Here is a 20,842-nt window from a genome sequence, read left to right on the forward strand (position 1 = left end):
TTATCAATGCACTACAAATAACCACAAATATTGCTAAAATATCCACGGCTATTATACATGTGGCACACTTTCATTCCCGCTCCAGTTTTCTACCATAACCCGAATATGCAATTAATAACCCTGAATATGAAAAATAACCCTGAATATGCAAACAAGATTGAGCTCTGAACTTGGTCACTCGTAGTCCCAACCCCTTCCCCAAACTTTACATGGTGTCCTCTTTCCCCCTCCCCACCTCTAACCCGATGTAATTTCATACTTTTCCCTCCTCTCACATCGAACCCCAAAATATTGCGGCTTTTTCATTTCTGAAAAGCCACTCTGCTGCAAAGCACCATGGGAGCTATAGCTATAAGTTTAGGAGAAGGGGGCACATTCCATCAAATATTTTAACAGCTACTGGACAGAAAAGCTCCCCCGCCCCCATCCCCGTAAATCGATTCAACGCTTCACGCCCAAGTTGTTTGATACCTGGTCCAATTCCGTCCCGCGGTTTTGGCTGGTAGCTGGAGCAAGATGTGGACTTCTCTATGGGAAAATGAATTAGGCCAAAACAGCATTTTCTTAAAATTAATAACTTTCTTTTTTAACTGATCTTAAATGAAATTTACAGTTTGGTGATGGGCCCGTGACAAGCTTTGTTTGTAAACTTTCAGATAAACCAGACATGCGAGTAAAAAATTAGCAATTCATTTTTCGGGTTTCCTATGCATCTCAATACTCCATGCACATACACGCTTTACAGGATTCATTTATACCCTATAATAAAGAGTAGAACAAGTTACTTTCTTACCTGGTAACGTTTATTCGATGGGATGGTCCGACGACGTATTCCATATCTATGACAGGTAATGTCCACAGCTGTGCTGCTTCGGAAAAGCTTTGGCGTCTGCGTCCTGCGTCGATGACGTCGATGCGCCGTCCCCGAGGAACTCCTCCGACGGCCGACGTCACCCGATGTGATAAGTAGGACGCACGACGCCCATAGCCTCAGTTATAGTTTTTTCCCAGAACGTGTGCCACCAGTATTCTGCCAGTCAGACACACAAGGCCTTGCGGAACGCAAGCTGCAATCGCAAAAGAAATTCTGCAGCGGGGAAGGCAGGGAGGGAGCGATATGGAATACGTCGTTGGACCATCCCATCGAAAGAACGTTACCAGGTAAGAAAGTAACTTGTTCTTCGAGGGGATTGGGTCCTCCGACGTATTCCATATCTATGACAGACTCCCAAAGCAGTACCAAGCAAGGAGGTGGGAAAGAATTTAGAATACAAATTTAGCATGCCCAATAAAATTGCGGAATGGAGAACTGCCTTGCCAAAGGCCAGATCTTGCCCTCTGATGGAATCAAGGGAAAAGTGACGTACAAAAGTATGTACTGAAGCCCAGGTGGCTGCATCACAGATGTGACGAATAGGAACTCCCCTCTGCAGGGCATTAGACGCAGCCACTCCTCTGGTAGAATGGGCCCGCAAGCCAGCCGGAGGGTCCTTACCCGCCAAGCGGTAACACTCGGAGATAGCTAAAATAATCCGAGACAAAGTCTGTTTCGTCACAGCTCGTCCTAAACGCTTCCCAGCGTAACCAATGAAAAGTTGATCGTCCACTCTGACCCGGGACATGCGCGAAATATAAAAGCTCAACGCTCTCCGAGGATCAAGCCCATGGAGCCTCTCCTCTTCCTTACCAGGATGTGGAGGAGGATAGAACGCCGGAAGACAACCTTCTGGCTCAAATGAAAATCCGAAACCACCTTCGGAAGAAAAGAAGGACGAACTCCAAGGACAACCCTGTCCTTGTGAAACACAGTGAAGGGTGGCTTAACTGAAAGTGCCTGTAACTCACTCACTCACTCTGCGAGCGGAAGTAACCGCAACCAAAAACACAGTTTTCAGAGTCAACAGCCTCAAAGGGCAAGAATGTAAAGGCTCAAACGGAGCACCCATAAGAAACTTAAGAACAAGGTTCAAATCCCAACCTGGCACCGAAAAAAGGTGACGGAGGGAACACATTAGTGAGCCCTTTCAAAAACTGTGAAATTAAAGGAATCTCAAAATAGGAACACTCTTCAGACGAGCACTTAAATATGGACAGCGCCGCCAGGTAACCTTTAATGGTCCCCACTTGCAAGCCCCTGTGGGCCAAAGAAAGCAAAAAAGACAAAACCATGGGAATGTCGCATTCAAAAGGATCCACATTCTGAACTCTGCACCAGTCGCAGAACTTTCTCCAACGGCAACGGTACAGAGACTTTGTTGCCGGCCGCCTGGCCGAGAGCAACACCTCCATCACGTCTTCAGGGAGGTCCCAATCCTTATACCTCAACCTTTCAGAAGCCAAGCGTGAAGATTGAGGGATCTGACCTCTGGATGGAGAACCTGACCCCCCCCCCCTTCCGTGAGAGCAAATCGTCTCGGTAGGGAAGACGACGTGGAAGGCAGATGGACAAGTCTAGAAGGTCCGGGTACCACGTCCTCCGGGCCCACGCCGGAGCAATGAGGGTCAATCGGGAACCGAACCTCTGTAACCTCCGCAACACTTGCAGGATGACGGGGACTGGAGGAAACGCGTACAGCAGTGGGAATGACCACTCCACCACGAACGCGACTCCTAAGGCTCCTTTTGGAGGAAATTCCCGCGAGCAAAACCTTTCGCACTTCCGGTTGACACTGGAGGCGAAGAGATCCACTTGAGGGGTCCCCCAAAGGGCGAAGATCTCCAGGAGAATCTCCTGAGCCAGCTCCCACTCGTGAGAGATCGTGCTCTGCCTGCTCAGAGCATCGGCCGTCTCGTTGTCGTCTCCGGCCAGATGAACTGCTGAGATCGAAACTTCCTGCTGGATGGCCCAGAACTCGAGCTGCATCGCCTCCCTGCACAGCGGAAGCGACCCTGCCCCCCCCCCCCCCCTTTTTGTTGAGGTAGTGCATGGCCACCGTGTTGTCCGTCAGAATCGGGACACTCTTCCCACGCACAGTCGGCAGAAAAGCCTTCAGGGCTAGCCTGACGGCCCTCAGCTCCAACAGATTGATATGGAGTCTGGACTCTGACGGAGACCAACGACCGCTGACTGTCAGCTCGTTGGCATGAGCTTCCCATCCCGTTAGGGATGCGTCCGTCACGATCGTCACCTCCGGCCAGGGCAGCCAAAATGGGGCACCCTTCATCAGATTGCCCTCGACGGCCCACTACAGAAGGTCCCGGGCTACCGAGGGCGGCACCTGAACAGGGTCCGACAGCCTGCCGGAGGACTGAGACCACTGGAGCTTGAGTGCCCACTGCAAAGATCTCATCCGCAGACGAGCCTCTGGCACCAGAAGAATGCAGGATGCCATGAGGCCGAGCAGACTCAAGAAATCGGACGCCGGGAGATTCTGGGCAAACAAACTGGTGCACCATCTGCTGAATGTGAAGAGCCATCACCTGAGGAGGAAAACACTGCCCCAGGGACGTGTAGAGCACTGCTCCGATGTACTGGAGCCGCTGCGTTGGTGTCAAATGGGACTTCTTTAAATTGAGGGATAAGCCCAGCCTGTGAAGGGAGTGGCAGGTGACGGACAGATGATCCAGGACTTGCTTGGGAGAGTTCCCCCTGATCAACCAATCGTCCAGGTATGGGTAGACGTGAATCCCCCCTTTCCTGAGATGCGCTGCCACCACCACGAGCTTGGTGAAAACCCTCGGGCGGAGGTCAATCCGAATGGCAGGACCCGAAACTGAAAGTGCGAGTCGTCAACCGCGAACCTCAGGTACTTCTTGTGCTTGGGATGGATCGGCACATGGAAGTAAGCATCGTTGAGGTCGAGAGACACCAACCAGTCCTGAAGTTGAAGGGCCTGGAGGACTTGAGAAAGAGTCACCATCTTGAACTTGTCCTTTCTGAGGAGTTTGTTCAAACCGCGCAAGTCCATGATGGGTCTCAATCCCCCGTCTTTCTTTGAAATCAAAAAATAAGGGGAATACCATCCCTTGTTCCTCTCCGCTACAGGCACCAGTTCTATGGCGCCTTTCTCCAGCAGGGCTTTAATTTCCTGCGCAAGGAGCGGATCCGGATTCTTCAAAGAGGTTCCCTGGTGGATTGTCGTGATGCCTCTGCCGAAAAGGAAGACAGTAGCTGTGGGCAATGACCTCCAGAACCCACACATCCGAAGTAATGGCTTGCCACTCTACAAGATGCTGCTCCAGCCTTCCCCCAACCGGCGAACCATGGGACCTGGCCTCATGACTGAGTGGTAGCAGCTGCGGCGTTGGCTGAGGGCAAAGAGGCAACTGCCCGAGCGGCCTTGGCACCTCGAGTACCTTTGTTTCCACCCCTGGCACTCTTACGATGGCCTCTTTGACTGCTAGCTCCTCTCGCTTTACTGAAGGACGAGTAATAGCGAAAGGAACCTCCCCTTCATTGCTGTCCCCTAGGACGAAAGGGTGGAGGTTGGTGAACAGCAGCGCCCAACGACTTCGCTGCAGCTTTGGAGGTCTGCAACCTCTCAAGGCTCTCGTCAGCCTTGCTGCCAAAAAGGTGTTCACCGTCAAAGGGCATGTTGAGGAGCCGGGACTGCACATCAGGAGTGAACCCAGACTTCCGCAACCACGCAAACCTGCGCATTACGGTGCTCGCCACCATGGACCGGCTGACACAATCCGCCAAGTCCAAACCCGAATGAACAGCCTCACACATGGCATCCTTGCCATCCTGAACCATAGCAAGGAAACCATCCTGTTCGTTCCCTTCGGGAATATGATCAGCCGCTAATGCAACACAGTTCCACAGAGTGTGTGTGAAACGAGACAAGGCACATATGAAGTTGGCCGCCTGAAGCGCCATACCCCCAGAAGAAAACACTTTCTTCGCCCAGCCGTCAAAACGTTTGTCGTCCCTATCGGAGGGATGGTAGGCTACGACGCCTGCTTTGCCGGGGCCATAGCCGCCTGCACCACCAAACTCTCCGGGGTGGGGTGCCTAGGCAAGTAGCAGGGGTCGCTACTGGCTGGACGGTATTTTCGCGACAAAGACTTGCCCACTGCCGGGAGACTCTCCGGAGCAGTCCAAGCCGCTGCCACCCTTCTCTGCAGAGCCATATGAAAAGGCAAAAGCAGGTCAGTGGGTGGACCGAGATCAAGGATGTCCGTGAGATCATCCTGAACGATCTCCCCTGGGGGAGCTGACCAACCCAAGTACTCGGTAACCCGAGACATAAGGCGCCGATATGACGAATCGGCATGAGTGCCAGGCTCCTGCCGACAAAACTCCACCTCCGGAGAGGTGTCCAGTCCACTGGCATCATGCAGTGACTGCCTCAGGTCATCAAACTGACTATGGCACGAGAAGGTCATCTGGAACCGTAACCGGAACCAGGCCGCCATCAGAGCCTTCATCACCCTCTGAAATGTACTCCAGGCGGGGAGAGGAAGACCTCTGCGGACCAAAGCAGTGCCGGACCTTAGCCATAGCCTTTTTAGGGGCAAACCCCGTGCCACGGGGACCCTCCGACACCATCGCCTCGAAAGACGTTGAGGGCGCCGAACGAGTCGGCGTCGACCGAAAAGTCGTCGAGTGCACCGAACGAGTCAGCGTCGACAGAAAAGGCGTTGACGTCGAGCGAATCAGCGTCGACGTCAGCTGCAACGCCTCCAGCATCTGCGGCGTCGACAGTCCTCGAAGCCAGAGCTTCGAGCGTGTCTCTCGACAACCTGGACCCCGATGGCGTTGACGACCCCCTCGAAGACGGAACCTCAAGAGAAATCGTCGACGACCTCGGCGCCACAGGCGTCGACGTCTTCTTCGAAGACGGCACAGGATCACTTGGTCTCGAGCGCGTCGAGGACCGGGACCTGGAACGGGCATGGCGAGAACGGCTACATTTGTCAGAGCGGGACCTCTCCCGCGAGCCGTGCAGACCACCCGAGCCCAAAGGCGTACGGGCGGTGTCTCTCGACCGGTGCCGACCGACCCCACTCGGAGGCGCAGACGGACCAGTGCCCTGCGATTCCAGAATCGCCAGCATCTGCTTCGCGAAGGAAGCCCATTCCTCCGGTGTCGCTTGCAAGGAGAGATAAGCGACCCGCCGACAGGCAGAGTCCTCGGAAGAGGACGGGGAAGGCGACCTATGCCGACGCTTCCTGGAATGCCTAGAAGAGGCGGAGTAGTGGCGAGACCGACTCCTGGAAGGAGACCCACCGGACTTCCGACGACGACGCGGAGAGTCACCCCTCGAGTCATCGTTCGAAAGCCCGGCAGACCTCGACTTCCGGGGCTTAGACATCCGACCTACCGACAGCTTCTACTTGCGTTCCCGCAAGGCCTTCGCAGTGAGCGACTGGCAGTCGACACAGTTGTCCGTATCGTGGGCCCCCCCGAGGCACCAGAGGCAGGCGTCGTGCGAGTCTGTGACCGACATCTTGGACCCACAGTCCCCGCAGTTCTTGAAGCCCGGACGCGGGGTCGAAGATGAGAAAGACATCACCACGAACAGGTATTCACAACCAACCGAACAGGTTCAACGAACCGAGAATAGAAAACAGCAACTCCAACGAGTCGAGGCGTACAGAGATTCACGAAGCAAACACGTTCGCGGAAAAAACAGAACTGAGGCTATGGGCGTCGTGCATCCTACTTATAACATCGGGTGACGTCAGCCGTCGGAGGAGGTCCTCGGGGACGGCGCATCGACGTCATCGACGGAGGCTGCAGACGCCAAAGATTTTCCGAAGCAGCACAGCTGTGGACATTACCTGTCATAGATATGGAATACGTCCGAGGACCCAATCCCCTCGAATATATAGTTTCAATATTTCTGTGGAGAGCCATTTTGTGTAATCTATTGGGCCTAACTACCTACCTATCAGCATTTTCCTCTTCCCATGAATGAGGCCGGACGCATCTTCTACATTACCCAACAGTAATCTTTAATGGACACCCCCGCAATCATTTAGAAAGGTCCTTACACCAGTCACCACCAGGTGTGGAAAATCTTCGAAAACACCCCTTAAATGGCACATATATTACATACCCGAGGCTCGGATGGCATCCAGCGCCCTCATTCTGTATAAATAGTTATAGCAACCTAGAGGGAGAGAGAAGGTAAAAAGCACTAAAGTAATGTGTCCACAGTGAGCCCCAACATACCATAAGTCATTAAACGGATGGGTTTTTCAAATTCAGTGCATAGAGATTGGAAAACATTTAAAAGCACAAAATGCCCAGTAACATTCTATGAACCAGTTCTCCTTCCTGCAAGGTGGAGGGGTGGGGGATACCATTATGTATGCCAACACACACCTACATCCCACAAACTAGACCAAATATTTTCCATGAATCAAGAGCAACATTAGCCCAACAGCAGACTTTCTGGTCAATTGTAGTTCGTTAGATTAGAAAGCCGAAACAGAGTTTGTGGAATTAAATGTTTTGCCATAGACAAAGTGTCTAGGAATTCTACGACTCTAGTCTAGGTGTTACAAATGGATTACCTGAAACAGAACAGATTTCTGCCACAAAACAAACTTGGGCAGGTAATCTATTTTACCCATTCATGTACCCTTTTTACTAAGCAGCAGAGGGAGAATAGCTGGCATGCTTTCATTGTCTTGTTTCAATAGCCATGGTAAATGCTCACTGAAACATAGGCCTGGAATACCTTCATGCCCCCGTTCCTCCAACTCTTGCAGTCTGTGGTCATCCTCCGACAGCAACTGGGGTTCGTACTTGACCTCCTGCACCTTCGACAATCTTCTTTCAATCTCCTCCTTCATGTCCTAGTTAGGTGGGGTGACAAGATGCTATGTATAAAAGCCATCAAGTAGTGTCATCACAGAATTAGCATGCCAACATAAATGACAACACACAAACAATAACAAAGTTTGAGCATTTAAAAAGAATGTTACTAGCCAACATGGCAAGAGCTATATACTTTAGGTGGTATTGCCTGTGTCGGGATACTGAAAACTGACAAAAGGGACATCTGCAGTCTCAAAAATGCCCAAGATGCCAGAAAGGATATCTGGTGTGGACAGAGCAATGGAGTTATATTTCTACCATAGGGGGAGGGAAGCCCCTTCCCATGAGACCATGGAGGTGAGACCACTACCAGATAGTCCACCTGGGGTGGTACTCCGCGGGTGGATCTCATGTGGATCGAAGCTTAGTGATGACCTATGGAGAATATGGTATCCAGATAGCCCACTTAACCCCAACACCTTCCTACTCCCCCGTCCACCAACACTTTGCCTACTATTCATATATGTTTCGGCCATGCCACCAATATAGGAAGTACGGGGACGAGAAAGAGTGTTGACTCCTCAAGGAGCATGTAACCCTTAAGTACTGAGATGAGGGAGAGACCAATTGACTTAATGGAATACCTAAAGATCAGTACAGTCCGAAATGCGTAGGCCAAATGTACATCTGCTTCGAAACTACTAACAGTCTATTGACTAAGATTATCTCTATTAATGAATAAATTAATATTGGTGCCAGTTTTTTTGAGTAGTACTACCGTGCCTTACATTTATTAACATTGGAAACCACTAAGTGGATATTAGGGCGTGTAGCCCACACCGCTGGCTGACCAGCCAAGGTTCTCCTTCATCCATGTGGGGACTGACATCTCCAACTGCATCTTCTACTGACTGAAAACTAACAGCAGTTTTCTGTAACCTTGGGGCGTTCTTAACTCTCAATTCAGCAATTGGGTGGCAGTGACATTGGAATATCTAAACTGTCTATTGCCTATTTAACTAATTTCAGATCTTGGTAGGCTTCTTAATCTGATATTAGTTCAGATGTTTCATAACGTCTCAGTGTATGGGCAGATGTTTATTTGACAAATCGAGCTCTTCTCGTTTGAAAAACCACCTGGTTGTGAGGTGGTGGCCCTGAAGGAGAGGTCTACTCATGATGGAGCAGCATTGCCTATGGAGTACAAACATAACGAAATACTGTGTCCAACAAAGTATATTCACAGAGTGTGAGCCCTTATGAAACACCCAATAACGGTATCCAGTCAATATTTCGAAAACTTTTTTTGAAATGCCATTTGTTCCAAAACAAAATGACGTAATCTTTTTTTCCCAAATTGTTATTTTTTTATTTTATATTTTCTTTTTGTTTGGTTACTAAAAAAAAAAAAGTATAAAAAAAATTAATAAACCAAAAAACCCCCCCATTTCAAAAATAAAAAGCAAACAAAAAAACGGCAAAATTGCGTGGAGAAAATGGCATTTCCAAAATATGGCGTTCGAAAAAGTCACTATAAACCCCCAATAACAGTTCAGAGTCTTCAACAAAAGGCTGTGGTTGCAAGTAAAACAGATACAATGCCCTCAGTCAAAGGTTACAACCATGATAATCAATGTCAGATTGTTAAATGGGAAGCCAGATCTTCCATTTTAGATTTTAAGCAGCTTACCTGCAAACAAGTACACCTTGTTTGAAAAATAGGTTCATGAGTATCAATACATAGTGTACCAAATCCACAGCTCGAGTTGACCGATGTGCCAGAAAACAAAGAACCAGCCATAATAGACTCACCTTGGGTGCGTTATGTCCCACAGGAATATGAGGTCCTCTTCGAGACTTCATGGTGAAACGCATGATTTGCCGTTTGACGAAAATGAACAGCAAAACAAAGATCTAATACAAAAAATAAAACTGTTTAAACATCAGCTGGAACAAAGCAGTTTGGAATGACTTCTCACAACAAAATATGCAATAACCAACGAACAGCGTACATAGAGAGGAAAAAAAATGGGGGGAAAATAAACACCCCACCGTTCTCACAAAACGAGTAGTTACTTGCATGCAGAAAACATTCAGGTGCAGTGTGTGAGACACCTGAAGGTGTTTCCCTGACCAGTCCACGGGGGTCTGTCATCCAGGTGGCCAGGACACAGCCAGTTCCTGGGGGTGGACCGGCGAGGGAGGATCACCTGGATGGGGTCCTCGGGAGTGGAAGTGCGACACTGACAAGTGAGACGCAGCATCACCCTTCTTATAACACCTTTTCCCCAACCTACCATGTAGGATATTCAAACACTCTAGCCCCCCCCCTTTTCTGACGCGAACACTTTCGCGTATCATGAAGGACGGCGGACTAACACCAGAGCACTAACACCTGCCACGTCCCAACACAAGAGTCAGGCAGAGTTAGGCAATTGACCAAATCACACTCACACTGGACGGCCCTCTCCTTTCCCCACAGGGATAAAAGGTGGAGCACAAGAGCACAATACGAGCAAGGCAGACCGCTCAACGTAAGAGCTAACACAGGACGGCCGTTCAAGAGGAGGAGAAAGACCGCGCGAACCGAGAGGGTGACAAGGAGAGAAGCAACCTTGCCCTTTCCTAAAAAGGGCCTGCGAGACCTCTGCAGAAAGAATCGTAAAACCGTGAATAATAACCTGCATGTGTTGCAGCAGATGTCAACTGTACACGGGACAACCCTGCGATGATAACCAAGCCGGGGAGAGACACTAGTCTCCGTGGTTCCAACCTTGACCCTGGAGAGGAGAAAAGCCAAGCGGTTCATCACAGCTGGTGAGTCGAGGGAAAAAACCGTTAAGAAACCGAACTGTGCTGAACGAAAGTACCAAACGGCTAATTGAACTGTGAAAGTACAAATGAAACCGAACTGTGTTGAACGAAAGTATCAAAGGGCTAATTGAACTGTGTAAGTACAAATAACTTTTTTTTTCCAAAAAAATATTTTTATGTTGTTTTTGATGCAAGCATCTTCACAACACATAGAAATCAACAGTTGCAATTACATAAAATATAATTCATAACATAAAATGAACTATCAAGAATATTTACATAAAAACACCTTCACAATTATATTTTACGAATGTTGCATACAGTTTTTTTTCCTTACAAAAACCGATCATATGCTCAACAGATTCATATAAATTAATTTTTATATCAGTTCTCATTCTTATTCTATAATTAACTTAAATCTTCACAAGCAGTATTTACAGGAGATGCATCTACCCAATATGTCTATTTCTCAAACAAATAAGGTAAATCTTGAATTATATGACATTCAGTAGGTCTCATACGGGCATCATTTTCCGGTCACTTATGCATGAGCACCTTACTGTTCTTTTTCCATTTGGTTATACCCAATTAACATACACTGATGTTTACCAGTGCATATAAAGCATGAAAAAGTTCAGGTATAGGTGCAACCTTCTCATGTTCAAGATTGTTTTCTAGAATTTTAAGAAAGTGAAACAACGCCAGTATCAGGGATTTCCTATATGCCCCCCCATGCATTGTGACCATAGAGTTCCTAGGGTACCACCAGCATCCAAGCTCGTATAAAAACCCAGATATTTCTGCCCATCTTTTTCGAAAAAGATACAATACAAGGTTTTTCAAGGTTTCACTTACATTATGCCTTTTGCAGAATCTACAACTCTCATCATACGGTCTTAACCAATGCGCGTGGGATCGCAATCCCATTCTTTTGCCATCTGTAAGCAGTAATCTTTCTTTTGTTAGTAAAGAGAAGTATGTTTGATTTCGCTGGGTTTATCGTGAGATTGTGATGGTCACAAAAAAAGAGAAAAGTGATTTAATTTGTTTTGCAAACCAAATGGAGTCCGGTCAAAAAGGATCACGTCATCCCCGAATGCAAGCCAATTAATTTGCAGATCCCCTAATTTGACCGGAAAGGAATCGAAGTGTGACCATAGGGTGTCAATGTCGGCAAGATACAAATTAAATAAAATAGCCGCTAAGTTGCACCCTTGTTTTACATCTATAAAGGTGATTATAGGGTTTGTTAGAAGCCCACTTTGATCGATTCTCACCCTATAATTTGTCTTATTATGCAACAGGGCAATCATGGCAGTATTGTGGGCTGGAATCTGGAAGGCATGCATTTTTCCCCATAGAATTTCCCTTATGACGCTATCAAAAGCTGAGGAAAAGTCTAGCAGTGCCATCAATTTCAGACCATTTTCCGCCTGTCGAGAAGCTAGTAATAAATGCGCTAGAATTGTGGCATTCAATTGGGTACCCATTCCTTTCCTGAATCCAGTCTCGAAACGTGATAGAATGTGCTGTGTTGATATACATTCGTTCAACTCTAAGAATTAAAGAGGCAAAAACCTTAGCGGACACATCCATCAACGCAATCGGTCTAAAATTACCCGGGTCGTCAATGGAGACCTTTTTATGCAAAGGAATCACTGTAGCAGATGACCAGGAAGCGGCAAGTTTTTTGTTTGAAAGATGTACTCATATCTGCGTTTCAAAAAGGCAGCCCAAAATTTAGGATCATCTTTTAGAACGCACAGAGCAATTATATCTGGACCTGCCGCTTTGGAAGGTTTTAGATTCCTAATACCAACTCGATTTGTTCGACTCCCCATGGACATCGAATTGGTAGGGCTGCCACTAAGGATTGGAGCTTAGTATTCATAAATTTCTGCGGCATTGCATACTTGTTTCGAAAACAACCTAGGAATCCCCACTCATAGCCAAACGCATTGCAACCGGTGCTTTCGCTAAAGGGTCCCTTAGAATCAACCAGATTTCCCGTTTTTTTCTCGTCGTTAAAAGGCTAATCATTTTTTGATTGTTTTTTAAATAATTGTCAAATTTCAAGATTTTAATATTTTTATATTTTACTAAATGAGTCATCAATTTGGGCATTAGATTTCAAGGTTACAAGATAGTTTAAATGGTCACGAATCATCTGTTCATTCTGAAGGTCACAAGACCTACATTCAACTACAGACATTAGAATATTGTTGGTTTTTACAACATCGTGATTGACTAGGAAATTCAATTCCCAACAAAGTACTTAATAGTACATGCCTCTCGATTTCCAGTAATGTCAAAGGTGTTTGGAGATTATACATTGGAAAAAATCTCAATGGAGCACTCCAGGAGAGCGTGATCACTCAATTTCAAGTCCAATATTGTACATGGAGATGATGTACTGGCGAGTCTACTGGACATAGCAATATAGTCGATTGTCGATGAATTCGTACCCCGAGCCCAGGTGACTAAGGATTCTTTAAAGTTAAAGGGAATAGTTTGAATATCCCACGCTTCAAAAATACTGTTCCCAAATGTGTCTTCTCTCATACGACACAGTTGCATAATAATGATTTTAAGTATCTTTCTGAAGGTTACTTGCCATTAATGTTGAATTAAAGTCGCCACCTACTATTATTTGAACATTCGGGGTCTCAACCACAACATCCAACAGCAAAGTGTTCAATCTATCAATTATACCATCAATGTGCATTGCATTTGAGTTCCAATACAATCCTAATTAATAGAGGTTCACTAGATATGCTGCAAGGAGCCACTTCAATTGCTAGCATTTCATGAGTAGAATACACCAGTCGTGCTTTCATGCAATACACATTTTTCACAAAGATAGCGAGACCTCCACGTGGTTGCCCAAGTAAGCACTTTTCAGCATGATTGAAAAAAGCAGAATACCCTTCCAGATGAATGTCTGCCATTGCCATGGTTTCTTGTAGTAGAATTAATGCTGGTGTTTAGTATGAGGAATATTTCTGAACCACAAGAATAGGTTGTTAAAGCCATAGCAATTCCACGAATTAAACGCAAAGACATTATTTTATGATTTTTCCTTCTGCGGTATGTCATGGACTATGGACGTCATCAGGGGTTACAGCCAGACGAGACCATTTAATATCTGTGCTACAGATTCAGACTGAACTCTTAATTTTTCATTCAGCGTTGCCAGCTGCCCATCGCTTGAATTACTATTTGTCTCTTGCATTGGGACAGGCGGGAGGTAATCAATAAAACTTGTGGTCTCCTCCATTGAGTAGAAGGAACACAGTTTATAGCCTAATAACTCTAGATCTTTTTGATAGTTCCAAATTAAAGAAACAATTATCAGCATTTGTAACTTACTTACAAATCATACGATGATTAAGCGAGTGCGGTAGTCTAATCCACTCTATGTCATCCGAGACCAGATTGCGCAGGGCCGGTATTTGATGAAAAACTTTCATCAATGCAGCTCGATTTAAATTGGGTTTATCTATCTTTGTTGGATCTGCCCATCACCAGTTTCATCTCAGGTGGTATATCCTGAAATGATATGGAAGGGGCCACATTGAACGCTGCGTCATCAGCTCTGTCATTTGTTGATGGGTTCGTTTTTAAGGAGTCAGGACCGGAGGGGTATATTAATGGATTTTTCACCAAGGGAAGCTGTGAATCCCCCCCTCTGCTTTCTTTAGCCATCAACAATTCTGGATTTACTTTATTAGAGAAAGCAGGTTCGATTTCACTGGACCCATGAGCATTTAACCCACTTCCTTTTTTAGCAAGGCTTTCAGTAATAGTTGAACTGCTGGGAGTTTAAGACGACATGGAGGTAATTTTTTTAAATCCATTTTGTAGGTGTGTTTGGATTAAGAAGGGTGATCCTTGTGAAAGAGCATCCTTTTCAAAGTCTTGTGCCCGCTCTATCGTGTCTTGTGTTTTCACGCGAGTTAGCTCGTGTGATATTATGCCGTCATTGCTGTTTTGCAATCTGTTATTGACCTCCAGGTGTGATTGGCTTTCTTTATTTAATTGATTCAGGTCAATAACCATGTCTTCCGCAGACCTTTTGGCCAGATTTTCGGTAAGCAAATAGGGCAAGTGGTTTTCAAATTCTGTGGCTTTAGACTTTTTTTTCTTCATATTTACATTATCGGTATTGGTGTTTTGGGCATTTGCCTGTGCCCGCCTTTGCTGTGCTCTTACCTGCAATTATTTGGCTTTGAGACAAAGAATGTGGTTTGTTGTGCACCAGTTTGTTCTGATGCGTCTTCAATAGATAAATGGGGAGCCATGTGCGAATCCACATTAAGATCAATCAAGTCGGTTAAAGCAGATGGACTATCTGGCATGTCGTTGGCAAGTGCCAATTTTATTCCCGGGCTTCCAGTCTGTTCCCCCCTCAATATCTTGGGTGGGACAAGATTGGCTGCCACAAGAATATTTTCCAGGACCAGGATACAATTGTGCTGTAATGTAGCAATTTCTAGGTAGTCAGGCACAGGGTCTAGGCTATGTCTATCAACAGGAACATTTTGTTGTTGCATAATTTGGGCAAATGTCCTCTGCGACACACTCCCTGCATCACTCATTGAATCAGTTTGCGTAAACTGTTCATGTGTAATGCATGAGGAGGTCGCATGAGAAATTTGTCCAGGATGCTGCCCACTGAGCAATCGGGTTGCCCAAACTATGACATTTTTCCTGGGCCATCATGAACCCTTCAATTCTACTTAGTCTGTTGGAAATTTCAGAGTTAGAGGTGCTTAACGCATTTATGGGTATATTCGTGCCCTTTATCGAGCAGGTTCAGGATTCTAGTCAGTATGGGAAAGTTTTGAAGCTCCTGTTGATTAAGGTCTATGAGAGTATCCTCCAGAGGATAGAATGGTAGCGAGGAGTTAGGTAGGTGTGTGTGGTCGACTAAGCCTTCATGCTGTTGGCTATCAAAACCTAGAACAGGGGATTGTGGGTAGATTAAATCCCTGGTGCTACCTGCAAGCTCATGGGCGAGTGAACTATCCTTTTGCATGATGCGATTTGGTGCTAAGTTCAATTCACTTTTCCCATTCTCCTTTAACGGTTTCAAATTAGCCGCAATTGCATCATGAAAGTGAAATTATTCCCTAATTCCATGAGATCTTGAGGCTGGTGTCGACAGACCATTGGACAGTCGTGTAAGACTATGTAACTCAGCCAGGACTGCTGGGGCCACCAGAGATGTGTCAGGCGGTGGAAGCACTGACACATCACCAACAGCACCCAGGAGAGAGTTGTCATTGATTGGAGCATTGCACATTGGATTTATGGAGTACGTGTGACCATCCTTAGATTCAATACAATTATCCTTTGTGGTATCTTGCATCTGACTACCAATAAAAGTAGAGGTGTTGGACAATGTACCGCATGCAGTCTTACTATTGTCTAGAGGTATTTCAGTTATAACCGCTGCATTCGCCTCACTTCTTTTTTTTGGCCTGGTTTATTGATTCATCAGACACGTCCTCTTCTGACAGATTACCGACATGCATGGTGTTCGGAGAACCGTTAAGACCACGTTTACCGCTCCTCAGATTTTTGCCCATGATTTAGACCTCCCAAAAATGCAGGCAGGTACCTTTCACCCTTTGCAGATTATTTGGATCGTCACTCTAACATACGTATATACAATCTAATACTATCAATTTAACTGATCCTCCACACAACCATAGATATAGGGCAGTTCCTTCAGTAGAACTGTACAGCCTGTTACCAACCTATAACCACGTAAAACAAAATTCCAATTAAAGAATTACGTTGTGTACAAACATGTATAGTCAGAGAAGTAATTGCTCAACATTTGGACCCCTGCACTCACCGCCCACCCGAACAGCCAAACAACCACACTTAGGAAAGCACTTCAGATGCGCACACGAGATGCGCGTGCACCAGTGCTGATAAGGAAGTGACACGCTGTTGGAGGCAGGCTGGAGTCGGGCAGGGGGGCAGAGCTGTGGGGAAAGGAGAATGCGTTACTCAAACTGGTAAAGTGGTAACAATATGGAGAGTATACGGGGAGACGCAGGAAGCCTGCGATCCCAACACTTAAAGTTCAAGTTGTAAGAGTCCAAATTTACTTGTGAAGTTGTCGAGGCAAAAGTAAAGTGATATGCTGTTATGGCAGACTTGAAGCTTCTGCTTGCCGACGGCGTTGTCCACACGGCAAAAGAGAGGCGAGATGACAGTAGAGCAAACAAGGGTCCCAGCGAAACAGCCACACTTAGGAAAGCACTTCGGATGCTGTTGATACCAAAAGGGGGAAAACCAGCAACAGAGGAGTCAGGCAACACGCGAGTTCTCACTCGGGAAACTCTGGGCAATTACCCTATTGTTGAACCTACAGTTACCAGAAGGCCTCGTGAAAGACGAGAAAGGGATCAAAGTGTTCATACAGGGGTCTAGTAAAATCCTCTGCACAGTCGAAAGTCTTTGACCAGGAGAGGATTGTGAAGCGAAGGGAAGTGAATCCTGCATTGTAAGAGTTGATCAAGGAAATATGCGGTTGGCAAGAGTGAACCTGAAGGAGGAATGCCGATGAACAGGGGGCTAAGGCCGAAGTCGCGATATACAGTCGGTTGACAAGAGTGAAACCGGCAGAGGGATGTCCACAGTGAACTGTTTAAAAGGACATGAAGATTTGTGAATGTCTCAGAAGAGATTGTTTTGAAAAGCCATAGTGAACCCGGCTGAGGGAGTCTAAAACACAAAAAGAGTCTGAGCCCGGAAGAGTGGGACCCAGGGGTGAAGAGACATCACCCACTGTGCATACGGAACATAACCTTTTTTTTTGTTTATAGTTTTCAAATACAAGACTTTTTATAGAAGAGAGACTTCCCACCAAAGCCCTCAATTGCCGAGAGCGGAACCATTGGCTCTTTTATTGAGCATAAGGATTGGCAATAGTTTTTTTTTTTTTTAGTATAGGCTCTTATTTTAACTAGACACCACTAGGACTGCCTTATTATGGTTTGATGGTTGAAGTTTGTTCCAATCTTAGATTTAGATTAGGTTTTCCAACCTACGCAAACAGTTTACTAAACACCCTTGAACTGTGATCACTTGCGTCTGTCTTTACTGTTGCCACCATGAGTTCCTTACAAGTGTATACTGGACACATGATTCTATGCAAAGGAGTATATCATGCTAAATATATTCAATGCACCTGCCAGCTGTAACAAGCCTACAGACTCTTAACATTAAATCTCATGTACAGAGATTTAACAAAATGTATACAAACAGAACTCTCATTTAATTCTGGTTCAAAGATCACAAACTGCATACATGGATTAAAATCTTTACTTCCCGCTGGCCCATAATTCATCACAAAACACAAACATGGTGCAAGTTATAAAATAGTAGAGATGAATGGCGATTTTAAGAAGAAAGGCAAGAGCAAAAGAAAGTAATTAATTTAGCTTTCACTTTTCCACAGTGGAGGTAGAGCTCGGAAACCTGCTTAAAGCACTGGGCGCCAGGAAAATTAACCATAATCTTCGATCACCCTCCACAGGGGTTCCCAGCAACACATCAGCTGCATTTTCAATTGACAATTAATAGGGCAAGAGACACGTAGGGTGCTCAATATCGGGACATGATCACAGTAAACCTACCGAATACATTGGCGTTCTCCTATAGACACCATCTTGTAATTGCTAATCACCTGTGGAGCCCTTCTGGAGAGACAACCCAGCTAGCATTTTCACAAAGCAGTATCTGGTACTTGCAACATATTTCATAGCAGAAAAGTTTGTGGGCTCAGCCAGACTAGAATCCATGTTAAACAATACTCTGTTTTGGGATTTGTGAGAAACGAAAGGGTGCCTCACCCACTAGTTCTAGGGGACTTGTCATCCCGGTGGCCAGGACACAGCAATCGCTTTTGGATCCAGTTCCTGGGGGTAGACTAGTGCGGGAGGATCACCTGGGTGAGGTGTCTTCAGACAGTGGGGGTGAGGCAGTAGATTGTGAGACGCAGTATTTCCCCCCTTTTTTGTTAATCTACCCCATCCTATTTTTTAGGATTTTCCAAAGTCCCAACACCCCCATCCCCTTTTTTCACAAACACTGGGCCGAGGAAGAGGATGACAGAGCAACCAGACTAACCAACCGGACTAACTCTCTCATATCGTACTGGAAATGTACTGTTAAACGGGTCAGGCAAAGTCAGGCATTTTACACTAAGTGCATACACCCGATACCATTTAGTTCTCCTTACACAAATAAAATGCAACACCTAAAGAGACTGAGCAAGGCGGAACACAAGCAGAACTTCCAGGACGAGGGTACACCTACTGAGCAGCACAATGGACCAAGGGATGAGAGCAGCGGGCCGGAAACTCCAAGGGCTCCTTACTGGAGGTCGTTGCCTCCGACAGACTGCAAAAGACACGTGGAGAAGGCCAGATCCCATAAGTGAAGATTGCATTGTGTTCCAAGGCCGCCAGCGACTCTCCTGGATGAACGGCAGAGTTGGGGAGGGATGCCAAGCCTGTTGTACTAACCTTGACTGGTGAATTGGAAATAGCAAAACAAGAAGAAAAAAGAAAAACACGCAGCTGGTGAGTTGACAAACGACCTGAGATACCGGTGTGTGTTAAAGCAAATGAAGTAGCAACATTATATCACAAGTGAAGGCTGCACGCGTGTTTATGAGACGCAAAGAAAGGCAGACCTGTGAATGAACTTTGAAGTAAAAAAGCATATGAAGTAACGGAGTGCTACGGCAAAAGAAGTAGCCCATTCGAAAGGCTCAGTGAAAATGTAATTTTTTTTGAAGTTCTAAAAACAGACAGCAAAAGAAATTTGAGTGAAGTGGTCCTGCGGTGGTCTGGTAAAAGCGTCACACACTTTCGAAAAGGGTCTGAGACCCAAGTGCAGTAAACTTGGGAAAGGGTGCCCCCTTGCAGGTTTGTGTTGAACTGTGACGTGAGAGGTCTGAGCCCGGCAGAGGGGGACCTTTGTGAACTTTACATTGAAATCCAATTTCAGAAAGTCAAGAAAAAGACTAACTTAGAAGGCCAGGTAGATCTCAATCCACATTTTGGAATGGTTTACAGTGTTAGAAACCAAGCCAGAGTGTGTCATCCTGCCAACAGAGACAGCCTTACTCTGTGTTGTGTAACGTGAGGAGGAAAGCTGGTTCAACTACCTTTCTTCTTTTTGAAACACTGATTTTTCTTTTTGCATACATTTCTCCTTTTACACTTTGTGTACAAGAGCTAGGGCAGGCATTGTGTCTGGCAAGCATAGGCCATTTTGATTTGACTAATGCCACTAGGTTTGTTTTGTTTATCGTTTGATGGTCGAGACTACTCCCATCTTAGTTATAGGGCAGATTAGGAGTTTCTCCGACCAACATTTTCAATAAAAGGTTTTACAAATTGTATCCATTGAGTCAGTGTCATACCTTTGATACCATGCTTCCCTAGAGAGTGCTATAGAACCACTGGAAAGATCCAAGAGGACTGCCATTTATTATAACCAGCTAAGACCAAATGACTTGGGAATAAACCTGGGGAGACTTCCCAACAGCATAATCACCCTAAAAACTACCATTGTTGACATCGGTTACTACCCAACCCTCGTCCTTCCACTGCTCTGTCAAAAGATCGAAGCACAAACGTTAAGGTATGGGGTCTTATATAGTGCAGGGCATCACAAATGCACGTTCACATGGTGGTTGGATCCCATAAGAGGTGGGTAATGGCAAAGGCAGGGGAGGTAGGATGCAACACCTTTTTTCTTTCCAGTGGGAGGAATCAACAAAACCGTATGCATCTGGACCCTGACCCTGTGTTGTTTCTCACCCTTTCCCCTATAGACTCCTGTCCAACTACAGCACCACTCTTGCCAGTGCCATTGTGGGGGTATTGCAGGGGTTAGGTGAGGGGGCACTTGCACCAGCCTCCTCTTGCTCCACACCCTTCCATCACTAGCCAGGATAGAGAGTCATCTCGCCTCAAGAATTGAGATATTCTGAGAACCCTTCTGCTTCCAAGGTAGGGGGATATTTCAATCTGATCCAGTCACCTACATCAAGCGTCCATCCAGTACTGATCTGTGGAAATTCAGACTGTCCTTGCTTGCACAGTTTACTCTGCACCGACCCTCTCACTACCTTACTCACAGGCTTCGCTTCTTGGCTCTGAAACAACCATCAAAGCCTTAACATTGTGCCAAATCCTGTCCGCCTCATTGTATCAAAGGGGCCCACACCAAAATAGTACAGCAGCTGCACACCATCTGTTGCACCGCAGACCAATTATAATGTTT

The 20,842-nt window shown here is 46.2% G+C and overlaps 1 protein-coding gene across 4 annotated transcripts in view; it reads right to left on the minus strand.

The window, feature by feature from the left end:
- The window catches only part of C1PH1orf43 (chromosome 1p C1orf43 homolog), a 203,599-nt gene that overhangs the window by 152,635 nt on the left and 30,122 nt on the right, over positions 1 to 20,842 (minus strand). For 2 of the 4 annotated variants that reach the window (XM_069651745.1, XM_069651728.1), the window contains exons 2-5: positions 10,393 to 10,491; positions 9,524 to 9,625; positions 7,632 to 7,749; positions 7,005 to 7,058 (exon numbers count right to left, since the gene is read on the minus strand). In XM_069651745.1, the coding sequence (XP_069507846.1) occupies positions 7,005 to 7,058; positions 7,632 to 7,749; positions 9,524 to 9,625; positions 10,393 to 10,398 (280 nt within the window). In that variant the 5' untranslated portion in view covers positions 10,399 to 10,491. The remainder of the gene's footprint in view (positions 1 to 7,004; positions 7,059 to 7,631; positions 7,750 to 9,523; positions 9,626 to 10,392; positions 10,492 to 20,842) is intronic. The other 2 variants (XM_069651735.1, XM_069651720.1) reach the window with 1 other exon arrangement.

The sequence above is a fragment of the Ambystoma mexicanum genome, chromosome 1p (genome assembly GCF_040938575.1).
Source record: "Ambystoma mexicanum isolate Mex_15411 chromosome 1p, UKY_AmexF1_1, whole genome shotgun sequence".
Classification (NCBI taxonomy): domain Eukaryota; kingdom Metazoa; phylum Chordata; class Amphibia; order Caudata; family Ambystomatidae; genus Ambystoma; species Ambystoma mexicanum.